The sequence below is a fragment of the Quercus suber genome, unplaced genomic scaffold (genome assembly GCF_002906115.3).
Source record: "Quercus suber isolate HL8 unplaced genomic scaffold, Cork oak 2.0 scaffold_39, whole genome shotgun sequence".
Classification (NCBI taxonomy): domain Eukaryota; kingdom Viridiplantae; phylum Streptophyta; class Magnoliopsida; order Fagales; family Fagaceae; genus Quercus; species Quercus suber.
In genome coordinates this window covers 260,357-287,080 of record NW_027069504.1, presented here as the reverse complement: position 1 = coordinate 287,080, position 26,724 = coordinate 260,357, and the positions used below count along the sequence as shown (strand labels likewise).

Genomic DNA, 26,724 nt, shown 5'->3' with positions numbered 1-26,724 from the left:
CAGTGGGACTTCCTCTTTTTATATTTTCCAGTTTTTGCTTTTACCTATTGTGAAGTAATTATGATTTATTCATTTCTCTTTCTCTTTTGTTAGAACTTCTTGGGCACATTGCAAATTTATAGAAACCTCGAGCGAAACTGTTGAATAAAATAATACATTAGTTATATTATATGGTTTAAAGCTTATAATCTTATTTGAAGGGTTTGCATGTAGAGGTAATTCTGAATGTGTTGATATATGATACTGAACATTCTAGAAAGTAAAAAATATAGAAATCTCAGTGGATGGGGGTGGGGGGGGGNTCCCAAAAATATCAAAGAGAATGAAAATATAATTAAATTACTAAATAGTTAAACCATATGAATAACTATTACATTACAGTATCTATTACAGTTTACCAAATATACGTTAAATTTAAACACTACATCTTATTAATTTGGCACTTTATATAGTTTTTTTTTCTTTTTGAAATAGTTAGAAATAATTACATACTAAATATGTTGCCCTCATAATCTGAACTCATTTTCTCTTCATGCTCCCCAAATACTAATAGGTTGCTTGGGAGAAGGGAAATAAAATGAGTAAAAATAATAATTTTAAAATATTCATTCATTTCTCTTATTTAGAAGCTTTAATGGAGAAAATAGAAAGTTCATTTTTTTTGTTGGAACTTTAAGTAGGAAAGAATGAAATGGATAGGAAAGAACATTCATTCCTCTATATTCCCTCAAAATCTCAAATTTTTATGTCCCAAAAATATCAAAGAGAATGAAATGAGGTTTAATGATATATTTACTAAAACTACCAAAATATCCTTATATATTCAGCAGTTTATTTAAAACATGTGTCTAATAGTTAGTAACATTGTGATTAAATAATTCTATTATTTTCCTTTTGTATTACTCTCAAATAAGGTTATTTACCTTTTATTATTTTATTTTAAAACTTCCAAACAAGATTACTTAATTCTATTTATTATTATACTTTTATTCCTTGATATTAATTAAATGCATTCTGTTCCATTCAATTACGCTCTAGTCTTTTATAATTTACTTATTTTATTCCATTCAATTCATTTATGAACTCCTAAATGAAAGCTTGAGGAAGTTTTGAGAATTCCATTGGTTAACAATTCATTTTAAGAAAATTTTGACACAACTTTATAGGAAATGAAAAAAGCTATCAAAACATTAATTGCTTTTTTTCCTTTTCCTATAAAACTTTCTTTAAATGAATTATTAATTAATACCCTAAGAGCATTCGTTAGCATTCCTCCCCCCCCCCCCACACACACACATATATAAAAGTTGAGTCCAAGTTATACCTAGTGTAACTTTAAGTAATGTTACATCATCCAATATTTTTTAATTAGATGTGAATTTTAATAAATTCATCATTGGATTACATTATTTTTGTATATTCTCCATACTTACAAAATTTAAAAATGATTAAAAATCAATAACCATGTCATCAATTAATTGTTTAAATTCAAGTTTTTATAGTTTTTATTAATATATAAAAAATGAGTTTATGGATCGAATGGTAAATTACATCTAATTGGCATGAAATTTGGCATGCATTTTAAAAATATATAGAGCATGTAATGCAATGGTTAGATTTTTAAATATGAATTTAAGAACAAATTATTGAGTGCATAATATTACTTAGAGTTACAGTATGTGACACGATATATATATATATATATATAATCATAAGGCGATATTGCATATCAACAAATCATAGGGAGGATAGAAAACTTTGGAGAGAAAATAAGAAAGAAAACTTTTTTAGAGTGTTTGGTTGGGTGTGGAGGAAGGAATGGGGGGGGGGGTTATTACGTGAGCGATGAGGTTTACACAAAATTAAAGAAATATAGAATGGTATATGTGACTACATAAGAGACTTCTTAATTAGAACATGAAAGGTTATCATATCCATCATAACAAGTAGATCCATGTGATCCTTAATATGGGACATGCTTTTAAGTACTCTTGTTTGTACAATTGTTTATATATTTAACACATGGAATCAACATGAAAAGTTGAAACTTTTGTTTTTGAGAAGCCAAAGTTGAACTTCTTAAGATTACTTGCAATTAATCTTAAGAATCTATACAAAAATGGATGAGACCAATCAATGCTAATGGGATGGTGCCTAATCGTTATTTATCCCATCCCATATCCACAATCTAACTTCAAAACATCAACCTACATAATTATATATATATATATATATGATAAATAATTGAACTTTATTGAAAAAATGTATACAGGTAGTATGCCATTGTTAAAAGGAAAAAAAATGCAGAAGTGAAAAACAAAAGGCATAACCAGAAAAGATCAAAGCCTTTGTATCAACGGCAAAGGAATAAAGAATCTAGAAACTCCATTAAGGAGTACATAGAAATGGTAGTAGACTGTGATGCCCATTCAAAAATGGTCTTCAGGAAGAGAAACTTGCGATTAGGCAGAGAAAGCTTTTTTCTTTCAAACATGTGTTGATTACACTTCCTCCAAATACACCACATAAGACAAACGAGAATTGCCCTCCAAACTTTTGCATACCTTCTAAAAGCATCCACAGCAGTGGAGCTAAAAATTTTGCTATTTGGCACCATAAAAAGTTATTTTATCTATTTTACCTACACATATGCTACAGTAGTGGATATATTTTAGCTTTCAACATAATAAAATAATATAAATATCATAATAAAATAAGATATCTACTACAATAAAATAATACATCAACTACAAACAATTATCACAGCCGCACACACAACAGGGTAGGGAATAATTTTTTTTTTTTTTTTATAGCTCTAAGCTATAGTGCACATCCATAGATAGATGTGCACCGTAGCAATGAAGCTAAAAAAAAAAGGTTTAACTCCACTGCTGTATGGTTTTTTTGTGTGTTTTGGTTATAGCTTTTTAGCTCCACTGCTACAAGTGCTCTAACTCCCCTCACATACCTTAATATAAATATAAATGTATGGTAAAAACTAGATGCATTCTAATTTTTCTTCGAATTAGTGAGTCAAATGATTTATTTTCTAATTCAACTTGAAATAGCGAAAACATTGCATATATGGACAATGATAAAACATCTCATTTTTATAGAAAGAAGGTTTGCAATTCATACTTTTCATTTTTTTACTATTATTATTATTTTTTAACCTATTGTAAGAATCTTTAACACAATGATATCCTAAACAGATACAGAATTTCACCTAGGTAAAAATGGGTGAGGTCCCATCAAGATTGATTGATTTTCTGTTCTATCATAGTTTCTTCACACATACACACATATTAATCTTTTTACTTCTTTTAGTATTTCATTGACTGTTTATATTTGATTGATTTTTCTCAAGATTTTTCTCAGCGTATCATATCACTAGATGGAGAAATGTTTCATTTGATTTTTGAAACTTTGGCGAGTCCTGTCATGACTCATTGGTTTGATCAACTCTTTGATGATGTTATGTGCCACTTACCTTATTGCTATGAAACATCAACAGCTTAAACTTGTCTTTTGCAGCTGCTTTTGGATTTGTTGAGTTTCTCTGCTGCTAGTTTTTGGGCCTTGGCAAGAAGATACTCTGTTTCAGATGACAAACCATCAATAGATATAGTGGAGAAATATATTTTAGAGCAGTTAGATGTAACAAAAGATTCAGTATCAGAGGTTAAGGTACCGAATTAGTGCACTGTGTTCTTGATGTTACTTGTTGAGTAGCATTTATTTTAGGGAGCTGCTAATTCCTCTAAATAGTTTAATACATTTTATTTATCTTATCATTTGAAAAGAAGTGACTATAAGTGGATGCTGCAAAAGTATTAGAGAAAACAGTGATCCTCTTTATTTATAAGCAACATAGCTGGTATAAATAGGCACATAAGCAACATAGCTGACATAAAGTAGCTGTTTCCTTTCCCCCACACTTCCCCACAAGTGTCACTAGAAACATGTCTATTGATCTCATCTTACCCTCATCACTATTTTCTCTTCTCCCTATCCAGATTTCATTACCTCTTCAAACCAATGTCCCCCAAACAGTACCTTCTCCATAACTTCTCTGGTAGGTATTTCCATAAACCTGTTGCCAAAAATTGCTTCTTTTAGCTCAGCAACCTCTCTCTCGAGCCTAATAATCCAAGCTTCAAGTTTCAGTCCTGATATTTCAGGTTTGTAGCTTCTACCTTCTCCATAATTATCATAGATGCTCGCCCTGTTGTCAACAAGACTTCCTGCATTCCCCTCACTTATAACTTCCATGGCTCTCTCTAAAGCTCTTACTTCAGCTTCACCTGTAAGTTTTTCCACAGGTGTCCTTGTTGGCTCCTTTCTAGTAGCTTCATCATTAACTTTATCTTTCCCACATGAAAAACTTTGTGATTGGCCCAACGAATAATGCATAGCATCACCAATTGGTCTTTTACCCGTACTTTTATGCATGCCATAGGATCTCATTCCCTCACTTGCTGATTTATCTTGCTCCATAGAGTTCCCTACATCAACCTTGTTATGTTTTGGAGGAAAACCTGGTGGAACATCACCATCATTACCTCTCTTTCTTCCTATTAAAGCTTGTAGTACCTGTTTCTGTGTTGTTTTATCTACATTGACAGAGTTACCTGCTTTAACCTTGTAACATTTGGGAGGAAAACCAGGCGGAACATCACCTTTTAAAGCCTGTGGTGCCTGATTTAGTATTCTCATGCTCCTTTGCCTGTTTGCAATAAGCATGATTGAGTCTTGCTGGCTCGATATTGATTGCTTCCACTACTTCAAGTAATGAGAGGTAACACCAATCTCACTAAGCCTTGATGGAACATATAATTTCACATCACTTATCGGCTTACTGTAATTGTTCCAGGCAATTTCAGGAGTCTTTTTGCATTGAGTAACACAACCAGGAAGATCTTGATCCATTCCAAATTGCATTGCAACTCTATGTGGGAAGTACTCTTCTATACAGCCAAGTCCAACAAGCTGGGAGACCCGCATGCATCTAGCAAATGCCTCTATTTCTTCATCCAAATTAGGATCAACTGGTACCCACCTTTCCTTTTCCCTATAAAATCTTGGGAAATCCGATTTATACCTATACAAGGCATAAGGACACCAAAGAAAGGTGTCTCCTGCTGAGAGTAGAGCCACCCTTACATTCTCAACATTCACACTTTTAACTCTATGCCATCTAGCAAACGCTGGTTCACCACATATGACCAACTTGGGTTTTGGTTGTAATGCTTGAAATCTCTCCCACACCCAAAGTTGAACTAATTGAAATGGTGACCGAATGATTACTTCCAACAAACTATTTTCATTCTCATCACTGTCAAATTTGTTTAAATCAACAATGGTTCTTTTCAACAAACACAGATCCCTGTAAATACTAGAAAGAACTGCAGGGGCAAGTGCAATTCGGGTCCCTCTAGCAAGGTGAATAGCAATCGGAAAAACTTGTTTCCTTTATTGAATTCTCACAAGCTCCAAAGATTCGTCAATGGAGGAATACACATACACCGAGAGAGAGAGAGAGAAATATGAGAGAATGAATCTTGTGAAATGAACTTGATATCTTATCTTGGAGCACTCTGTTCTTTATATAATGAGAGCAGAGGCGGGAAAATGAAACAGAAAGAAAACAGTGAAAATAACTAACTGTAACTAACTCTATTAATCTAACTAACACTAAACGACTGCCGTATGAGAACAACTATACTAAGTTGCTGCTAAACTACTTGTAGTTTACTTACATGTATATATAAAACTATAAGGAACAAACTACAAACACTTCAACAAACACTTCAACACTTCAATACCATTACATCAGATACTAACAGCTATTATATAACAAATGTAAATTCAATATCCTTATCAAATTAGAATTTGGAAGAACAAACACTGACAACCACATAACAAGAAATGCTTCATGCTCAATTTCACTCCCACTATTTATAAACAACTTCAGCCACTCTGATGGGGAAGCCTTGCGAGCTTTACTCCTCCCAGTTTCAACTCTAGCTTGAATCAGTTTATCTTCTATTTCCTTCAACTCCTGGGATTCTATGGAAATGTAAACAGAGTGTCCCAAAACAGAGAAACCTCCTAAAACCATTGTATCCTCCAATGTGAGTGTTGCTTCAGCCCAAGGAAAAATAAATGTTCTGGTTTTACTACACCATCTCTCAGCAATACCAATAACCAAGTCATTGCTTTTTCGGATTACGTAAGTAGAATTCATAATGGCTTCAAAAATACCTGCTTTCTTCCATAAGGATTGAAACTTGGGACGCAAGGAATCAACCCAAGTTTTCCAATTTCTTGGTGGTTTCCAAGGCCAACTATTGAATGTGAGCTTCAAAGGCCATTTTGAGGGCTCAAAAGTGGGTGGTAGGGAAGAGGAAAAGAGTGAAGGAAGCTCAAAGATTGGTTCATCAGTGAAAGTCACAGAGGGATTGAGGAAATGGGCTGGTCTTAGAGTTAGCTTGTGGTCACCTATGGGAAAAACCATGAACTCCTCTCTAAACTTGAAGATGGTGTTTGGGGTTCAGTCATTGTTGGATGTCAAGAGAAGTTAGGAAATTGGACTTAAAGATGGATATGTGGTAACGGGTTTTTGTTGTAGTTGTTGTTATTTCATTTACTGCACCTTTCAAACTTGACTTATACCCTGTGTTTGCAGAACAAAGCTATTGTCTATTGCTGCAGAGAAAGCTGGGTGTTCCCAAAAAAAATAAAATTCCCCATGTTCTATACTTCTATTCTGGGGAAATTTTGTCACAAAACTCACTTTTTTTCCTCTCTCTCTCTCTCTCTCTCTCTCAAATGATGATAAGGTCAAATTCGGTGCTTCAATTCAGGAGCAAATCGTAACAGAAAGTTCCATTTTTAAAGATGCAGAGTGTGTGAGGGTAATTTGGTGGCAAAGGCACATCCTAGTCCTGATTATTTTGGTAACATAAGTCTCTCTCACAGGGACATTTTCGTAACACAAACTATATTGTGGTAGAAAATAGCCAAAAAAGCTGGCTCTTTTCTATTTTTCACAACTATCTTACATGGTAGATTGTAAGTGACTGTATGTCACTTTAACGTAGACCCATGTATGCGTATCCAAAAGGTGTGCTGTGAACCTATGCCTGTGAATGTGTTTCTTCTTAAGAGGAGCAAGTCCTTTCCAGTGGACTAATTTGAGGGAGGGCCTGAGGGATGTGGGCTATTGAGCCCACTACACCAAGGGATTATCTTTCTTTCTTTTTTGGTTGATATTTGGATATAATCAGCACAAGAATTACCATAATTCAATCAAAAGACAGTAATCAAAGGTAACAATCAGTCAATCGCCAAATGATACCATCAAGTTTCAAGGTAGAGGCCTTTTTTGTATCTTCAGTTCAGCAAAAGGAAAAAAAATTAAAAAAAAAATCATTCAAGGACCAATAAGATACCATTAATAGTTCTGGCTATATAAAACTCTTGTGCTTATGACTCACAATCACAGATCAGTTTTATAAATGCTATAAAATTTCAGATCTAAATGCAAAATTCTAATAGCTAATCATAATAAAACCAGATATTTTGAACACATAATTTCTCAAATTCACTAGGATTTTTATAGCCACTGCTTGCTTTTAGCAGTGAAAATCTAACACTAGTGTCTCAGTCTATGCTCCAAGGAGAGCTGTATAGTACATGTAATATTGCAATAAATATTAAATTGAAAGCTAATAATTTAATTTAAATAATAAAAAAACCTAGTTTAAAATTATCACCTTAGATCCCAAATCCATCGAGCCAGCTGTTTGGCATCTCTACGAATACTGCATTTCTTAATTTTCTAAGCATTGAAATGTATTTTGTAGATTCATGGTGTTTGTTTAATTTTTTGAATTTTGTGCAATATAATTTTTGAAGAATGCATTTTGCATTTCTCTCGCTCTCTTTTTATTTTATTTTATTTATTTATTTTTTAAAAAGCCAAAATGAGAATTCTAAAAATTAGAATTCCCTTTTGCTTTCTCATTCTAACAAAATGGATTTGTAGTCAACCATCCAATGTATTTTTACGGTAAAGGTTAAGGATGTTGTTAAATCATAAATTATAACAATATATCAAAAGTAAATTTGACCATTTGCTGCGAAGTATAATGTCACTTGATTACAATAGAATAATTGTAAAATGAATCGATTTGTTTTTTTAACAATAAGCTCTTAACTCTAGAAAAAAAATTGTTTCTATTAGTTTATTTAGAAAATTGGTCAAGCTTAAGTACAAGTTTAAACTCAATTATTAAACGAACCAAACTTAAACTTAATAATATACTTATATAGACTTAATTCTAAATTGTGTAAATTTGTAAATAGGTTAATAGGATATCAAATTTTTATTTGTAATTTATTGATAATATAAATAATCAATTTCGTCCTAATAATTTTTAACAACACAAATTTGGTAAATCTCATTTCTATAAACCAATGCATTCTATCTAATTAACTCAAATAATATAATTTAAACTATCATTTATTAATTAATTATTAACATATTTATGAAATGGTAAAAATATTAATCACAGCATTTGTTATTTTTATGAAAAAATAAATAAACTAATCGATGAGCTTGTGCATAAATACGAGAATCTTTAACAAGAAAATGAATCAAATTTAAATATGATTTTTTTTTTCATTGAGAAAATTTAAATATGATTTAGTTTATTGATAAGTTTGAAACTTACTCGAATTTGAAATAAAATTAAGACTAAAATATAGAGTTGTATTCATTTCAGTCCTTTGCATTTCAAAAGTTTTCATTAAAATGACCATCTATATATTATTCATTTTATATTAGTCCTTGGCTACATAGACCCACCCAATTGTCACTTCTATTTTAGCTTTGTTTTAAGGCGGGAAAGCGTGTCAAAATAAAAGAAAATCGAAGAGCGAGCGAGCGAGAGAGAGAGAGAGAGAGATGGAGAAGAAGAGCTCGAACGAAGAGCTACAGAGTGTACTAGAAGCCATCAAATCAAAGGATGTAAGCTTCTTTCAAAGCTTCCAACTTCAATTCCAATCCTCCATTTTTCAAATTCTAGCTTCTCATTATCTTCTGTATCTTTACAATCTGTAAACTGTTTGCGAATTGTGTTAGGGTTTGAACATTATTTCATTTCTTGGTTTTTTGTAAATGTTTTGAAATAGCATAAACTGTTATTTTAGCTGCTAATTAGGATTTTATGCCTTAGTTTTGGTTGACTCATGATTTAGCCAAAAAAAATAAAAAATCTCTGTTTGGTTGTTGAGAAAATGTAAGAAAACAGTTAAAAAAAAAAAAACTGTTGAGAAAATGTTAAGAATTTAGTTGAGGAATGAAGTGGAAATTTGATTCAAACTTTTCATTTATTTTTAAAAATTTTGCTGTCAATATTATACTTTTGATTTATAATTAGTATGAGTTTTTTAATCGGATTAGTTTGAAGTAAACTCAGTGCTATGCATTTTGCAATATTTGATAAAATCTATCACTTGGATATTGTTTGTTACAGGTTGTGGAGAGTCGTGTTCAACTAGTTAAGAAGCTTGGGAACTTGGAAATATCAGATCAATCAGATTTGGTTTCCGTTATGGAATGTCTCACAGTATCCAATCCAATGGCTGTCGATATTGTTTTCTTCTTAGTTAATTCCGTTCGTTTTATTGCATGTAAAGCAGGAAAAATTTGTGCATCTTGTCGATTCATCCATACGAAGAAAACAAGCTATATATGATCTATAATTGGTCAATGGTTAATTATTGAGTTTTTAGCGATGCCATGTTGAAGGGGGACTTCCTCTTTTTATATTTTCCAGTTTTTGTTTTTACCTATTGTGAATTAATTATGAGTTACTCATTTCTCTTTTGTTAGAATTTCTTCGGGCACATTGCATATAACTTGAAATCTAATTTGGTAGAGAGGGAGAGTACAGTTTGGTCAGTTGGTTTGAATGACTTGTGAAAAAGTTTCAAAGTATAAATTTTATAATCATTCTGAAGGGGCCTTACCCCAAAAGTCCTCTTCCTCTACATGTAGTATGGTGATAGTGATAATTTTATAATTAGTTCTAGGAATTACTTACTATGAGTATTGACAAATTTATGCTGTCAGCAGAAACTATGCAAATCTTCTTGTTTAACTATCTCTGTGGTTGGGAATGATTGAAGTTACTTTCATACTAGATCAATGACTTTTACAGGCCTTTTCTGTGCTGCTCCTGTAAGTCATTATGTTTATAACGTGAAATGTGCACGTACTTTATGTGAGCTCTTGTTCGAACTCTTTTTGCTTAAAGAAGAAGAGAGGAATAGTTGTTTGCTAAAATTTCTAATTTTACATCTGCATATTTGAGTTTTATGACAAACAGCCCACAATCACTTTTATTTAGCAAGCAGTCATTACATGAGTCCTCTCTATGATGTGCATTGTTTTCACCTTGACAGCAAGCTTGGCATTCTGGGAAGATTTCACTTGTTTGGACGTGTCACAGTGCACGTTAAACAAAGCTATTGTACAGGTTGCTGTAAAATATATTGAGACAGATATATCTGGCTGTTTATTACAATTTCTTTCCCTGGGGTCCAAGGTAATAATGTTCATCTGTACTTTTTTTTTTCTTTTTCTATTTTTTATTATATCTGTGCATTTACAAATGCATGCATATCAGTTTCCTAACCTTATTGGGATGATATGGTATTTAATCACTTGAAAATTATAAATTAGGCAAGCATATGGTGTAAAAAGCATTTGAAGATGACCCTAATGTCAACTGAGGAATCTCAAGAAGAGGAGCATTACAACATTTTCTTTCAGGTAAATAATACTTGAAATGGACTAAGATCTTACATATTTTCTTTCAGGCAAATCATTTGATTGTTTATCCTGTCTCTGGCTTGGCTGTCAACCTGATTGATTTTCTATAGTGAGGATTTGTCTTCAACAGTGATTGAGGGCTAAACTTCTCTCTGAAAATATGCAAGTAGAAGTGCCATTTTTATTATTTATCATCATCCGTTCAACCAAGTAGTACTCAAAGACTTTTCTCCCATTTTGATTGGGATATTTGCTGCCAGTGTCTGTGTTAGTTGTTGAGAAAGTTGGCTCCTGTACTATTTGTTTGTCTTTTGATTGCATATTTTACTAAGCTATGAAGTCAAATTATGTGAAAACAAAATTTACTTAATCGGTGAAATTTTTTAGATATTTTTTTGTTAATGTTGAAATTTCTGCTCATGTTGTAATCATATGGTACAATAAGGTGTGTACTGTATACTGCATAATCAAATCTAAATTATAATTCTTTACAACAGTCAAGGTCTGCATATGCAATTATATGATTTTCTGAATTGTGTTACTCCTTGGTATTCTTTTGTACAAATTCCTTATATTAATCGATCAAAGAATATAATTCATGGCTAATGATAATATTATTTTTTTAAAAAGAAAAGAACAGGAAAAAGAAAAGAAAAAATGATAGCATGTTGCTCAATCATGTATGTTAATGTTTTGAAATTAGACTGTGGGTATGGGATAAATTATGATGAGAAGCCATCCCATTAACATTGACGGATATCATCCATAGAGATTCTTAAGAATACTTGCAAAATTCAAAAAGATTTAAATATATTTATAAATAGCCAAAAATAGATACGTTTTAAGGAGTCAAATGATTTATTTTCTAATATAACTTGAATGGTGAAAACAATGCATATATGGACATAGATACCTATCAAAAAAAAAAAAAAAAATCATAGATGGACGTAGATAAAAAATCTAATTTTTATAGAATGAAGGTTTTCAATTCATACTTTTCTTATTTTTTTAATCTCTTGTAAGAATCTTTAACACATTGAATATCCTAAACAGATACAGAATTTAACCCAGGTAAAAAGGTTGAGGTCCCATCAAGATTGATTGATCTGTTCTATCATAGTTTCTCCACACACACACACACACACACACACACACACACACATTTATTAATCTTTTTCTTCTTTTAGCATTTCATTAACTGTTTTTTTTTTTGTTTTTGTTCTTCCAGTTCTTGCAAAAACCAATTTTATTATTCAACATTTGCCTCTAATTGTTTGTAAAATTTAATATTATAAAAAGAATCATTTATATTTGAAATGCTATCTTGCTTTGGTATGTCGACTATTTTAAAGGAGTGGAATTATCAGAACTTTTATGGGGTTGAATTTTTTTGGAATGGGCTAAAATCCCTATTCCCAATGTCATTGTTTGATTGGATGATTGGCAGCATTCCTTTCTTCTTATATAGATTTTTCTCAATGTATCATATCTCTAGATGACAACATGTTTCATTTGTTTTTTGAAACTTTGCCAAATCCTGTCATGACTCATTGGTTTGATCAACTCTTTGTTAATGTTATGTCCCAACTACCTTATTGCTATGAAACTGTAATTTTGGTTCTTGCTTTTTGCCCCCACAGTACATCCCCAATGTACTCGGGTTGGCTATTTTTTTCTTAATAAAATTTTTTCGTTACCTATCAAAAAAATCAAAAAAACCTTACTGCTATGAAACATTGACAGCTTAAACTCATCTTTTGCAGCTGCTTTTGGATTTGTTGAGCTTCTCTGCTGCTAGCTTTTTGGCTTTGGCAAGATACCCTGTTTCAGATGACAAACCGTTGATGGATATAGTGGAGAAATATATTTTGGAACAGTTAGACATAACAAAAGATTCAGTATCAGAGCTTAAGGTACTGAATTAGTGCACTATGTCCTTGATGGTAATTTCTTAGTAATTTATTTTAGGGAGCTGCTAATGTCTCTAAATAATTTTATTAATACATGATATTTATCTTATCATTTGCGAAGAAGTGACTATAATTGGATGCTGCAAAAGTATTAGAGTAATCTGGGATCCTGTTCTTTATTAACAACATAGCTGGTATAAATAGCTGCATAAACAGCATAGGTGAGATAAAGTAGCTGTGTAGCTGTTTTTCCACACTTCCACACACACATCACTAGCAACATGTCTCTCACCTCTCCTCAACTCCCCTTCACTAAATCTCATCTCCCTCTCAACACCAATTTCTCTTCTAATTTACCGACTTCGTTCCCTCTTCAAACCGATATACCTCAAACTGATCGCATGGACTCAACTCTATTTGAGTGCTGCAGTAATGTGGTGGTGATAAGAATTACTGTTGATAGTGATGGCCGGGTTCAGGCTTAGGGGTGGTTCTTGATCGTTAGGGGTCTTGGGCGGTCATGGGTTCAATAATGGTTGGGGGATTCTATTTCAGCTAGGCTGTTTACATGGCATTTTATGCCACCCGTGTGTTTTTTAATTGTAATTGAGCCACTTAACTTATACATCAGCAATCAGGTTAGAGTAAGGATGAAATTGAAATAGCTTAAATTAATTGAGTTAATTGCTACTTTCTAAAATCTAGGGATCAAATTGGATATTAGTGTAAACTTTAAGAACTAGATATGGTTTTATCCCTTAAAAAGTGTTTTTTTTTTATTATTCTTTTTTAGCATATACCATAATCACGACCAATTTCATAGCCATATCATATAATTTCCATCCAAAGAGAGAATGTTAGGCTTGCAAAGCCCATGATGTATCAATCATTCATAAGCAATAGGCATATGACAAAGATGTTGCCTAGAGTTTTTGTTTGTGTGAGAGAGAGAGAGAGAGCAAGAACAGTACGGATGAAATGGACAAATGAGAATGTTGAGACTGATAATTGGATAGAATAGAAAGGATAGAATAAAATCTATTGCATTTGTAGAGTTATAGTTAGCATTAAGATCTAGGATCAGTTAAGGACAACCAGAAGAATATTTTCTGAAGAATCTGGTCGAGTGGGGAAATATATGTTTGCACCTATAAGAAATGTAATGCTGTAGGTGCTAAAGAAAAGAAGGGAATGGTGCAAAAAATTTGGTTGAGTTTCCAAGCAAACATATGGTACTTTAAAAATATTAGGATAAACCTTTGTTGAGAGAGAGAGAGGAGGGAGGAAAAAGTTTTAAGAATTATGAGTGTCAAATGAGTTCATTCAAACTAAAAGCATCTGTATGTTATTTCCTTCTTCATTCCACCTTGTGGTGCACGACCATAGTTATAAGGTATATGCAATGATGAATCTCTGTTCATTGGAAGATTATCACAATTTACAAGATAGTTGCTATTCATAGTCTCATGGAAGTATCTTGTAAAATAGATGTATTGAAATAGGATTTCTTGGAAGTAATAACTGAAATAGGATTTCTAGGTTAAATATTTTCAGGGACTTTCTGAGTTGGCTGACCATCAATTTTATAGTTTACTTTAGACATCTTAGAGCCAGATATGGGTGTATTTTTGCTTTTGCCTTTTCTTTCAGGGACCCTCCCATTTCTTCCCTTAACGGATGTAAAGGAATTCTCTTGGCTGAATTTAAATAATTACTTAAAAATCTAGTTCGTTATTATGGTTTATTTATATCCAATTTTTTTTTTTTAAAAAAAAAAAAACCTACTTTGCATCTCTCACTAAAGGAAGTTTTTTATCATTTTGAAGCAGAGAATTGGTTCATTTGGCTCAGAAGTGGTAAAAGTTACACGGTCATTGATGCTGTGATAAGGCTATGCAGAGTGTATTCTCAGGCTGTAAATCAGGAGTTCTCTGATGGAAATCCAGAGACAGATAAAAATTGCATGGAATTTGAAGCAACTAGTAATTTGACTCATGTGAGTAACATAACAAAATGTGCAATAGAAAAATTGTGTGAATTGGGCATCCTTGCAGCTAATGATGGTGGAAGTTTAGTTACCATTCTTAATGTTTTGTGGAAAGGTGTGGTAAGCTTGCTTCAGCTTGGTAAGGAGACTTTAGCAGTGAAGGTGAGCGTGGCAGATATCATTCTTACTCTTCTTTCACTAGTTAATGAGTCCCTGAGGTGTGCAGCTAAAGCTTGGAACTCTTCCCTTAAGGAAACCATTTCTGTAACTGAAGCTAGAAGAATATTTGTTCCAGTAAAGTTCTACCTGATTAATGCAGTTAAAATATCCTGTCTATATCCAAGTCAAGCATATCTGGTATACCGGGAGATGACACACTGCATTATGATAATTTTAACATTAAAAATTTCAATGAGCAATGAAGAACATATGAAAACTGCCTGTGAAGTGATAACAGAGCTTTTGGAGCAAACGTCCATGGATTTGCTCAAGTCTTTGCTAAATTCAGTTGAAGTGAAACCAGAGCTAAAATTAAGAATTCTGGACTGGTTGTTCATTGGCGAAAGCCACTCAATCTCTAGCAATGGGGATTCAAGTAGTGATTCTAGAATAACTTCAATGGATCAAATCTTTTTGGTCAGTTGTGAAGACATGACTGGGGAGAGAACGCTGTTGCTCGGTCGAGTTGCATTGTTTCTTAATTTCCTGAAATATTCTCTTGATCTTGATGAAGATCTAAAACTTGGAATGACCAGTAAGCTTGGATGGTTCTTAGACATATTAGTTGATGAAGAGGTATATTCCTCCATTCTTGTCATGCAAATTCCTGAATTATATGGTTCTGGAAAACAAGCTGAAATAGATTGGCTACCTATGTTTTCTTCTCTTTTGCATGCACTGGAAACCTTTATGATTGTGGTCTCTTCAAGTGCTGCTTGGGGGGGAACTTGAGTCTTTCCTGCTTGTGAATTTCTTTCATCCTCACTTTCTTTGCTGGGAGATTGTGATGGAACTTTGGTGTTTTATGGTGCGTTATGGTGAGATAAGTTTGGTGACAGGTGTTATTGATCAACTTTGCTCTTTAATGAAATTGGTGGCATCTCCAGAATCAGTTTTTGTTAGGGGTTCTGCAATGAGAAAAATGGCAGGATCAATTAGCAGGATTCTTACTTATGGTCCACAATCTGTTGTTGACCATGTTTACAAGTCCATTGCTGGTGATGACAGATCTCAATTATCATCAGTTATGTGTGTAGCCCTGTTCATGGAAGGCTTTCCACTGAATTTGCTTTCAGATAGGATGAGAAGTATTGCTACTCAGAGAATCTTTACTGATTACTTTGGCTTCTTAGAGGGTTTTGATGACAAATCAATGAGAGCTTGTAATTCTGGTGTATATGGGGTTCCAGTCTTTGCTCTTTCTGCCTCCTTGCTGTCTCTGTAAGTAATCAAATTCCTAGAAGCTTGAGCATGAGCTGTTTTAGTCCAGTGATAAGAACCAAGTACCATTGGGAATTTTGACTTTATTAGCAAGACTTTTTTAAAGGCCCCAAATTTTAGGACTACCAATTTTGGTGTTCAAATTTTTCATAATTCATGAATAGTATTATTATTTGAATAGATTTTCCAGAAGCTTTGAGATGATGTGTATAAATTCTGGGTCACAAAGTCATTATTTTCTCCTGCATGCATTGCTTTGAGTTCCATTACTTTTTTGCTTGGGATGGATTCTTTTAACTTAATTTCAGATTTCTTTCATTAACTAATGATTCTTTTTTCATATCCTGTAGCCAGGTCAGTATGCCTAATATTGACGCAAAGACCCTGAAATTTCTAGGTTCTATTATTCATAACTACAGAAATACCTTGGATCAACTAACAAAGGACCATTACTGTAAACTCTTAAGTGAAACATTAGGAATCGTCTCAAATATGAAGCATCTATATGCAGCTGTTGAGATGGAAGAAGTCATCTTGGGGCTTAAAAGCCTATTTATCTCAGGGTCAACAGCCTCAGATACTCAATTGTATCAGTGCAAACCAAATCTAGCTCTTTTCGTAGCAGGACTCGGTCACATGGAAATTACTGAAAGTGATGAAAGTGCGAAGTGTTCCGCCGTCTGGGAATTGTATCACATGCTACTAAGAGAGCAGCATTGGGCATTAATTCATTTGGCAATAACAGCATTTGGATATTTTGCTGCCCGCACTTCTTGCAATCAACTATGGAGATTTGTGCCCCAGACTGCAGCTCTTTCATATGATCTATCAGGAGATGAGGCAAATGAAGAGAGATTTATGTCTGAATTGAAGGCATTTCTTGAGAAGGAAACGGCTCTTCTTACAATTACACCAAGCTCTGAGCAGCTTGGGTCGCTCGTAAGGGATGGTCTAATGCTGAAAGAAGTGGTTCGAAAGTTTTCAGAAATTGATGCAAAGGCTATGGGATGTGAAAGCATGGTGATTGATGAGGAGAAGCAACTCAACAAGAAAAGGAAGCTTCCAGATGGCATTAGTGAGGGAGTGGAATTGCTGCAGAGCGGATTAAAGGTTATTGATGATGGTCTTTTCGAGTGGCAGCAAAATAACAGTGCCATTGCACTTAATGCCAAGTTCTTGACTCACATTTCTCGCCTTAAAGATGCAGTCGCTCAGTTAGTGGGCTTGGCTGGTAGTGGTTAACTTCCTGTGATTACAGTCGTCTTCTGGAAAATTGATGGTGGCTGAATAACCAAGGTACCGAATTCAAATTTGTATAGTAAGTGGAGGAATAGAGACAAGTACAATTGAATGGTAAGCTGGGAGTAGTTCTTTTTTCACTGGTTTTGAGGCATGCTTTAGGTTTCATGTATCGAAATAAACAATTGACTTCTCTCGAGAAGATACTATTATAGTATTACACACATAGCTTGTAGTTGTAACATCAGCCAATCACTAGAAATTTCTGAACTGTATCTTGCTTATTCTAGGATTTCTTCCATTACCCTTCTTTTGCCCATTCTTTTCCTTAGAAAATGGTGTGGGAATCGAAGATTCCTCCTAGAGTAGCGTTCTTTTCTTGGATTGCTACTTTAAGTAATACTTTAACTACAGCTAATGTTTAGAAGAGGCATATTGTAGTGCTAGATTGGTGCTATATGTGCAAAAGGTGTTGGGAGTTAGTGGATCATCTTTTTCTTTATTGTCCTATAGCATATGAGATGTATTGTATGATATTCTGTTTGTTTAGTAGCCATTGGGTTATGTCGTGTGAAAGTTCGATTAGTGTGTAAAACACTAATGAATGTTTAGATCTTTAATTTTAAATATGACCAATACAAACTTATATTGAAACAATAAATGTGCGGAATAATAAGTACAAGAAAAAACCCAAACATATAAACAACTCTACACCATAATTAATCACAATACAGCAGCAATTAAAAGGCAAGAGTAAGGGTTAGAGAGACAAACACAAAGATAACATCGGCACATGTTATCGAAGAGGAAACTAAAGAATTTGGCGAAAAATTTCTCCGTTGCCTTTCAAGCGGTAAAATGATCCACTAAAGAATAAAGTTGGGATACAAGAATAGTAGTAGACCCTCTAAGCCTAATTTATCCAATGCACGGAAGCCTTCCAAGCTTCTTACTCTAACAGGGTTAAGTTTAATCGTGTCTTCTTTAACTTTTGGGATTCCACATTAAGCTCATTGCATCAACCAAATAAATTAGTCATCTTCGAACTGCTTCCCAAGCACCAAAATATCTCTTTACTGGTATGGGTATAGTGAGATAATAATTTGGCAAATGAATCTCTCAAGGATATGTCAATGGAGAGGGTGAGAATAGAGGAATTTATGGAATTAAAAGTCTAAGATTGTGGATGAGTTAATCTTGGTTTTTTTTAGGGTTTCTCTCTTGAAACTCTCTACATTTCATGGGTATAAGGGTATTTATAATAGGGTACGTGAGGAATGTGAAAAGTCATTTTTCTACAAAACAAGGCATTCTGGCAACTCGGTCTCGTAAGTGGGATGAGTTGCGAGTAAACTGCCTGGCCAGAATGTCAATTTTTGTCTTGTAGTGCTCCAGTTGTCATGACTCTTCAGCTTCCTGTATACTTCACATGTGTGGCATTTTGGCGAGTTGCCAGTCACAAGTCACTCGCGAGAATCCTCCAATGCACACACACTTGAATTTCTTCACACTCTTTCACACATAACCCTTACATAATTCCCACCTAAATACAGATTATCTAAATGCTGAATTACAAGCAAATTTGGCACGGAATAAAGCCAATATATGGTTGAATAAATTCAATCTTACATTGTGTAAAGTTATTGAACTGTTAGCTTCTTGGGAGGGCAAATTTGGTAGACACTGAAATATAGATTTCTGGAAGTTTGTGATGCATTGATTGTTTTGGTGCTTATGGCGAGAGTAGAATGCTAGATGCATTGAGAATTGTGAATGGCCTATCCTTGACAAAAAGTATTTCTTCTTCCCTACTCTCCTTGAATGTAGTTTAGATTTCATCTTATTCTTGTTTCTTTCTCTCTGTTCTAGTTGATCATTGTAATCTGGATTCTTGATTTGTGCCACAATAGTAGATTTCTAGTGTATTTGATTGGCTTTTTCTTATTTTTAATAAAATTTCTTATGTTTTTATCCAAAAAAATAGAACTTTTAGTTTTAGTCATAGATTTCATCTGGTGCAAATTATTTATATAATTAATTGTAAACCCCCCCCCCCGGGACATAGTAAGTATGCAAACAACCTATAATGTTTAGAATGAGATACTTTACATGAAACCCAAAAAAAAAAAGAAAAAAAGCATAAAATATATCGTATGGTATTTGTAGTGAGTTATGCGAAGACATACTATAGATAAGATTAAAGGTTTAGTATAAAATAATTTTTTTTTTAAATTCCATTTAATATTGTTACACGCCGGATATTATTTTGCTCGTGTCCTATCTAAGTATGTGGTCTAATTTTGTGTCATGTGTTCTATCTAAGTTTTTAAGTTTTTTGTTATAAGTGATTAAGTTAATGTTGTGCAAATGATGAAGAGTCTAATATAAATAAACCATAAAAACCTAATAGACCCAAAAAAAAAGAAAAAAAAAGAAGAGTAATCTCATGTGTATATAAGAAATAAGAAATAACAAAAGAGAGAGTAAAACTCATGTATATATCTATTCTTAAAAAATGTGTTACTCTTACATTAGATATAATTTGAATTCATATATGTATGTAATTGTGATTGTGATTGTTTTTAATTGTACCATGCATATGCAAAGGTTAAACACTAGTGAGTATAATATGTGTAGCTTAAAAATTCAATTGTAATATTTGTGATGACTTTATTCTGAGTGATATTAGGGAAAATTATAAATTTTTTTGAAAGAGAATACTACAAATTATATAAACTAATGCAACGTCCGTAGCGGTATAGAAACAAAATTTGTAAACGCATAATAACTACAACTCTTCCAAAAAAACTTAAGTTTTATAAGAATAGTCTATAGGAAAAAGATTATAGAAAACTATTGAAAACAGACTTTTATTAATAACAACTAAATAATCACAATCTTCCTATGAAGAGTATTTATAGGAAACGATCTTCTCCTACTCCTTTGAGGAAAAGATATAACAAAGTCCCACTATTACTAGAGAAAGGAAAACAAATTAATTAGGAAAATAAAAAATAGCATAAAATCCTAATTCTACCAGGAAAAAGGGGAAAAAGTATTAAAAATTATCTTATGTTCAATCATCCAATTTGCATCTTTAATTTTTCATAGAGACAATAAAATTTAAACCTATAGCACCCACTTCATGATGATTACTCTTAATTATTAGGTTGGCCAAAGTTGAAATTCCAAATCTCTTATTATATGACAATATATTGGACAAAATTGCAAAATGCCCCTTTTGGGCAAACTAAGCAGCGTTTTGCCCTTTTTCTCAAACTAATTAGGGAAATGTCCCTCTTTTGAAATTTGATTTTCTCAAAATCGAGTTATTAAAAAAAAAAAAAATTCTGGAGCCCTATAGTGGCCTTTTTAAAGACCTATAGTGATGTTTTCAGGACCTATAGTGACGTTTTGTAACTCGACTTCCAATAAATCAAGTTATAGGCAATTTTTTTAATTTTTTTTTTACGTATAACTCGATTTTATATAAATCAAGTTACAAAACGCCACTATAGGTCCTAAAAACGTCACTATAGACTCCTTAAAAACGCCGCTATAGGGGCTAAATCGATTTTGAAAAACTCGGTTTTCAAAAGAGGGGCATTTTCCTAATTAGTTTGAGAAATAAGGCAAAATGCTGCTTAGTTTGCCCAAAAGGGGCATTTCGCAATTTTGTCCCAATATATTTTATCAATCTATGTATTTTTTAAAAAAAAATTTAGAAACAAACACATGCACGTACATACACTTTATTTTTGGGTACCAATATGCATTTTAACAAACTGATGCGTTAACAATTACAATAGAATATTTTACTTAAACATATTTTTATACATTAACATGTTGAACATATTTTTTTATAAACAAATGACAATTTTTTTAAGATGAAGATGGCATCTATTTGTTTTTTCTATTTACCAGTTAATCTTCAATTTTATATATTATTGTTTGTCCTTCATATGCAACATCATTCTCCAGGCATCAACTTTGCATATTCGTGTAATGATGTGAAAGACCGCAACCTCGACGAGATCATGATAACCCCCCTCAATAGTAGAAAGTCCACACAAAACTTATTTTCCCCCTAAATTGAGAGTGTACAATGGAGTTGTCACTTATTCTATTTACAAAAAAAGAAAAAGAAAAAAGAAAAGAAAAAAGAATTGAATTAAATACTTGGATTTCATTGAATAATTGGACAAACATATGATTAAATGCAAATACAACAATAAAATGATTAATATAACTTTAAGCACTTCAACGGAATGAATTGACAGTTAATTCAATTCCACTATTTTTTTTTTAAAAAAATTATTAACATTTATTAATTAAAGTATCAAATGGAGTTAGAACATAATAAATAAAAAATTGTGATTAAGGATATCTATTCATATATCTTATTTATCCTGGAAATAGAAAGTCCATGTAGACCGAAATTGTGTGACGTTATCCGATATTTATTCGTAATACTGCAATCAGAATAACTCCTAATTGTTGTTACCGTTATCTATGAAGATATATAATGATGAGGAAATATAAAATGTCTGTTGTTACCAATCTTTAAGAAAAAGAAGATTGTTTGTATTTAATTCCAAAATTTACAAATTAAATTTGTGATACAAAGTACTTTGTATCATAAATTCTTTCGTAAATGTTTTGTTTATTTCTTTAAGAGAGAAGATTTATGATACACACGCCAACATTTTAAAATTATATAATTATTAATAACTTTTAAATTTATATAAGATGATTAGAATTTTGGAATGTCACAATTGAACCTAATTACTTTCATTTTTGTGTTATAAATGCAGATACTAAAAAGAGTACTATAAGTAATTGGCTAAATTAATCTTTGCCTGAGTTATATTATATCTAGTGTTCTTTCCATATACAAAATAAATAAATAAAATTATAAAAAAAAACTATAAAAATGTTATAGGTATATAACATTTAGAATTATTTTTCTAAGATTTAGGGTTCTATCATCGTCTACATCAAAAAATCAATTAGTATTTTAGTCTAATTATAAAAAGCTATTATTATGAGCAAATATTATAGGTTGAAACTCTTTTGAAAAAGAATTATTTTTCTATGGATAACATTTAAATAAAATAACATAAACATAAACATAATGATATACAAGTTAATACTTTTTTACTCATAAACATTTTTTTAAATAAAAAATACAAACATTAGACAATATGGAATTTATTCTATCAATATTTGAATTTATTAGGGTTTTTACAAATCATTTTATTGCTTACTTGATCACAATATGATAACTTTCTCCTACATTTTGAGCAAACCTAGAGTATGGTGTTGGATGCTCAAGATAGGATTTTTGTCAAATTTTCTTTAATTTGTTATATTGAAAGGATGTTCAGAATCGGAATGGTAGTTTTCAATTATAATTTATAACAATAGAAAATATAAATAAGAAGCCAAAAAATCAAAGGTATATATATATATATATATAAATTAATCATTTTACTAATCATTTTACTACTTTTAGTATTTCATTTAGCTGTTAATATATATATATATATATTTTGTGTCTTCCAGCTCAAAAATCAATTTATTATTCGAAATTTTCCTGTAATTGTTTTGTAAAATTTAATATAATATACAGAATCATTTATATTTGAAATGCTATCTTGCTTTGTTATGTCGACTACTTTGAAGGAGTGGAGTGATCAGACCTTTAATAGGGTCGACTTTTCTTGGACTGGGCTAAAATCACTATCCCCAATGTCATTGTTTGATTGGATGATTGGCATCTTTCTTCGTTTTTAGATTTTTCTCAGTTTATCATATCTCTAGATGGAGACCATGTTTCATTTGATTTTTTAAACTTTACCAAGTCCTGTCATGACTCATTGGTTTGATAAACTCTCAGTTGATGTTATGTGCCTACTAGCTTATTTATTATTGCTATGAAACATTGACATTGCAGCTGCTTTTGGATTTGTTGAGCTTCTCTGCTGCTAGCTTGGGTTATTGCTCGTTAGGGACGATTTAATGCTGTAAGAAGTGGTACGAAAGTTTCCAGAAATTGATGTAAAGGCTATGGGATGTGAAAGTGATCGAAAGCTTGGAAATTGATGAATGATGGTGTTTTCGAGTGGCAGCAAAATCACAATGCCATTGAACTTAATACCAAGTTCTTGACTCACATTCATTACATTGCTCTGACAAAGTACAATTGAATGGTAAGCTGGGAATAGTTCTTTTTTCACTGGTTTTGAGGCATGTTTTAGGTTCCATGTATTGAAAATAAACAGTCGACTTCTCTTGAGGAGATACATACGTGCATGAAAATTTTGTGCATACATAGCTTGTAGTCGACTTCTCTTGTAGTTCACTTGAAATTTTTGTTTCCTTTTGATGAATTGGATATGTAATGATGGCAATCGATATCTATACTCTGATTTTTTATAATTAATAAAAAGGAAAAAAATTATAATAAAATATAATATTTTTAAAAATGAACGATAAAATTTGTATTTGGAACTTTTAATAACAGAGTTTATTCATTGTAGCCTTTTAAATTAAATAGAATTTTTAGTCATAGGTATCATCTAAAGAAAATATTTCAATAAATTTGGGGGTGGGTAGTATATATGGTGGGAAATAAAAAACCTATAATGTTTAGAATGAGATAGTATCAAGGGGCGGCTCTACTGTGGCCACCCTAACTTGAAATTTTTTTGTATATACCTTAGAAAAATTTAATTTTAAATTAATATGGGTTGTTGACCACCTTATAAAAAAATCTTGACCACCATAAAAAAAAGAAAAAAAAAAAACTTGATCACCCTAAATAAATATTTGAGCCCATTAAAAATAAAATTTGACTTCTCTAAAATTTTGGTTCATTGAAGGTTGAACCAAAAAATTGGTAAATGCTTTGTTCACAACATTTTCATAACACTTTCACTAATCAATTCTAAGTAGCAAGTTATTATTGGATATTATTAATAGGCAAAAAAATAATTTTAATGGTAGGTTCAAATTAAAACCGGTGACAACTTACCATCTAGGATTTATTATGAAAGTGTCCATAACACTCTCATCATAAATCTTAGATGGTAAGTTGTTACCGATTCTAATTTGAACTTACCACTGAAATTACCATGCATCTTAGTTCTCCTACATAGAATTCCAACAATTTCTCCCGCTTCTCAAAAAAAAGTCTCTCTAGGGCTCAAGAATGAGCGTGTTCTTGGTCACCATCTAGCTTAAGTGACGTTGTTCAGTCATCGAAATTGTAATGAATCTTGAATATAAAAATAAAAATAAGTAAATAAACGATGCAGTCTAATTTTATATACATAAACATATGTTGTTTTTTCAAACATAAATAAGAGACTATAAAAATTATTTTAGCAATATTTGAATTAATGAGACTTTTACAAGTCAAATATATTGAATATAAATGCAAGAGGCGCTTAAGTTTCAGACTTTTCAAGCTCTAAGTAATTTTTAGTATTCATATATAACAATTTGACAAATTTTCTTTATATTGTGAGCATACTTGAAGTATAGTGAAGGATGCTTCAAATAGGATTTACATCGATCTTTCCCAAATTTGTTTTATTAAGAGTACACTCAATATGACAATGGTGGTTTTTAATATTGTTATATAATCATATATTTAGTTGCTACTTATTTTGTATACTTCATAAATTAAATTTGTGACACAAACTACTTTGTATCATAAATTCCTTTGTAAATGTTTTGTTTATTTCTTTAACAGAGAAGATTTATGATACACATGCCAACATTTTTTTTAATTACAAATCACTAAGAATATATATATATACCTAAATTTTAATTGGATTCTCAATTTTGCCCTATGTGTACCATTTTCTTTTTAATTTGTGCTAAGTGAATTATTGAGTGTAAAAAGTGAAGAGTCCAAATCCAATTAGATTCTAAATTGGATTTCAATTGGAGTCTAATTTTCCATCATTTGTCTAAGTTTTTAATTTTTTATGGCAGGTGAATTATTGGATGCAAAAATCGAAAAGTTTAAAACAAATTAAATTCTAAATCATACGTATATAAAACGAGAAACCGTTACATATTTTAGAGATGTATGGTTTAAAAAAGTGTAAGCTAGTACTATGTATAATTTAAATATCTTCTATAAAAAAAGTATAATTTGAATCATATATGTCACGCCCCGAACCCAACTATAAAAATAAGCACGTAACAACTGCCGCACGCTTATAAAGTAAACACCCTACAAGTGTGCAAGACATTCGTAGCAACTAAAATTTATCCTCAAAAATTAAATCAAATAAAACCAAAATACCTCAACAAATTCTTTATGAATAGATCTCCAATAATTTAATATGAACAAATCCAAACCTCATGTACATAATGCCAATTGACCAATAAATATAAAACTATTAGAAGACCATCCAATCCCAATATCACAAAGCTTCTTTTTCTGCTCACAACACAACATCAAAACTCCCAAAACTTGTTATTCTTCACAATCTGAAACTGGAAGGGAAAAAGGGAGGTGAGTTGACAATTTAATAAGTAACCAAAATTTTAATAAGTTCTATCAAGCAATAGATCTGTAAAGGAAAAGATGTAATATGTGTTTTCAAAGTTATAATATACTATGTGTGTTTCAAAATAATTGAAGTAGTTTTGTAGTCTTAAAATAATAAATCTATATATATAATAATAGGTGAAGTAGAGAAAGTGTGAAATTGAATTCCAAATTAGAACTCTAATTGTGTGCCACGTGTACACACCAAATTAGAATTCTAATTTTGTGCCATGTGTCTAGAATTTGAAATTAAAGTTGAATTTTGCATCATGTGGCTAAATGTATGTGGGCTCATTCTAATTAAAACCACTTTTATGTATCGGGTCAAGTGAGTTACTGTGCTAATTAAGTTTTTTCTTGATTTTGCAGTCAAATGTGAAAACCAAAGAGATTAATATCGGTGATAAAAACTTGGTTTGGGTAAATTGAAGTTGAATTTTGCATCATGTGGCTAAATGTATGTTGGCTCATTTTCATTAAAACCACTTCTTTGTATCGGGTCAAGTGAGTTACTATGCTAATTAAGTTTTTTTCTTGATTTTGTAGTCAAACGTGAAAACCAAAGAGATTAATATCGGTGATAAGAACTTAGTTTGGGTACATTGCATAATTTCCAAAAAAAATAGCAAAGCCAAAGTTTTGCTATTTTTGTTATAAATTGCTTACAAAGTTTGCATCTTTACATTTGCATTGAGTTTTGGATTGAAGTACTTTCTTCTTGGTTCTGACACTGAGT

The 26,724-nt window shown here is 31.8% G+C and overlaps 1 protein-coding gene across 1 annotated transcript; it reads left to right on the top strand.

Annotated features, from left to right (window-relative positions):
- The first annotated feature begins 8,897 nt into the window (after positions 1-8,897).
- On the top strand, positions 8,898-17,719 carry LOC111987597 (uncharacterized). The gene is given in 8 exon segments (XM_065771127.1): positions 8,898-9,034; positions 9,543-10,616; positions 10,754-10,843; positions 12,607-12,756; positions 13,385-13,391; positions 14,583-15,679; positions 15,681-16,180; positions 16,531-17,719. Coding segments are annotated over 7 exon segments (2,907 nt in total). The 5' UTR covers positions 8,898-9,034; positions 9,543-10,445; the 3' UTR covers positions 17,423-17,719.
- Positions 17,720-26,724: the final 9,005 nt, after the last annotated feature.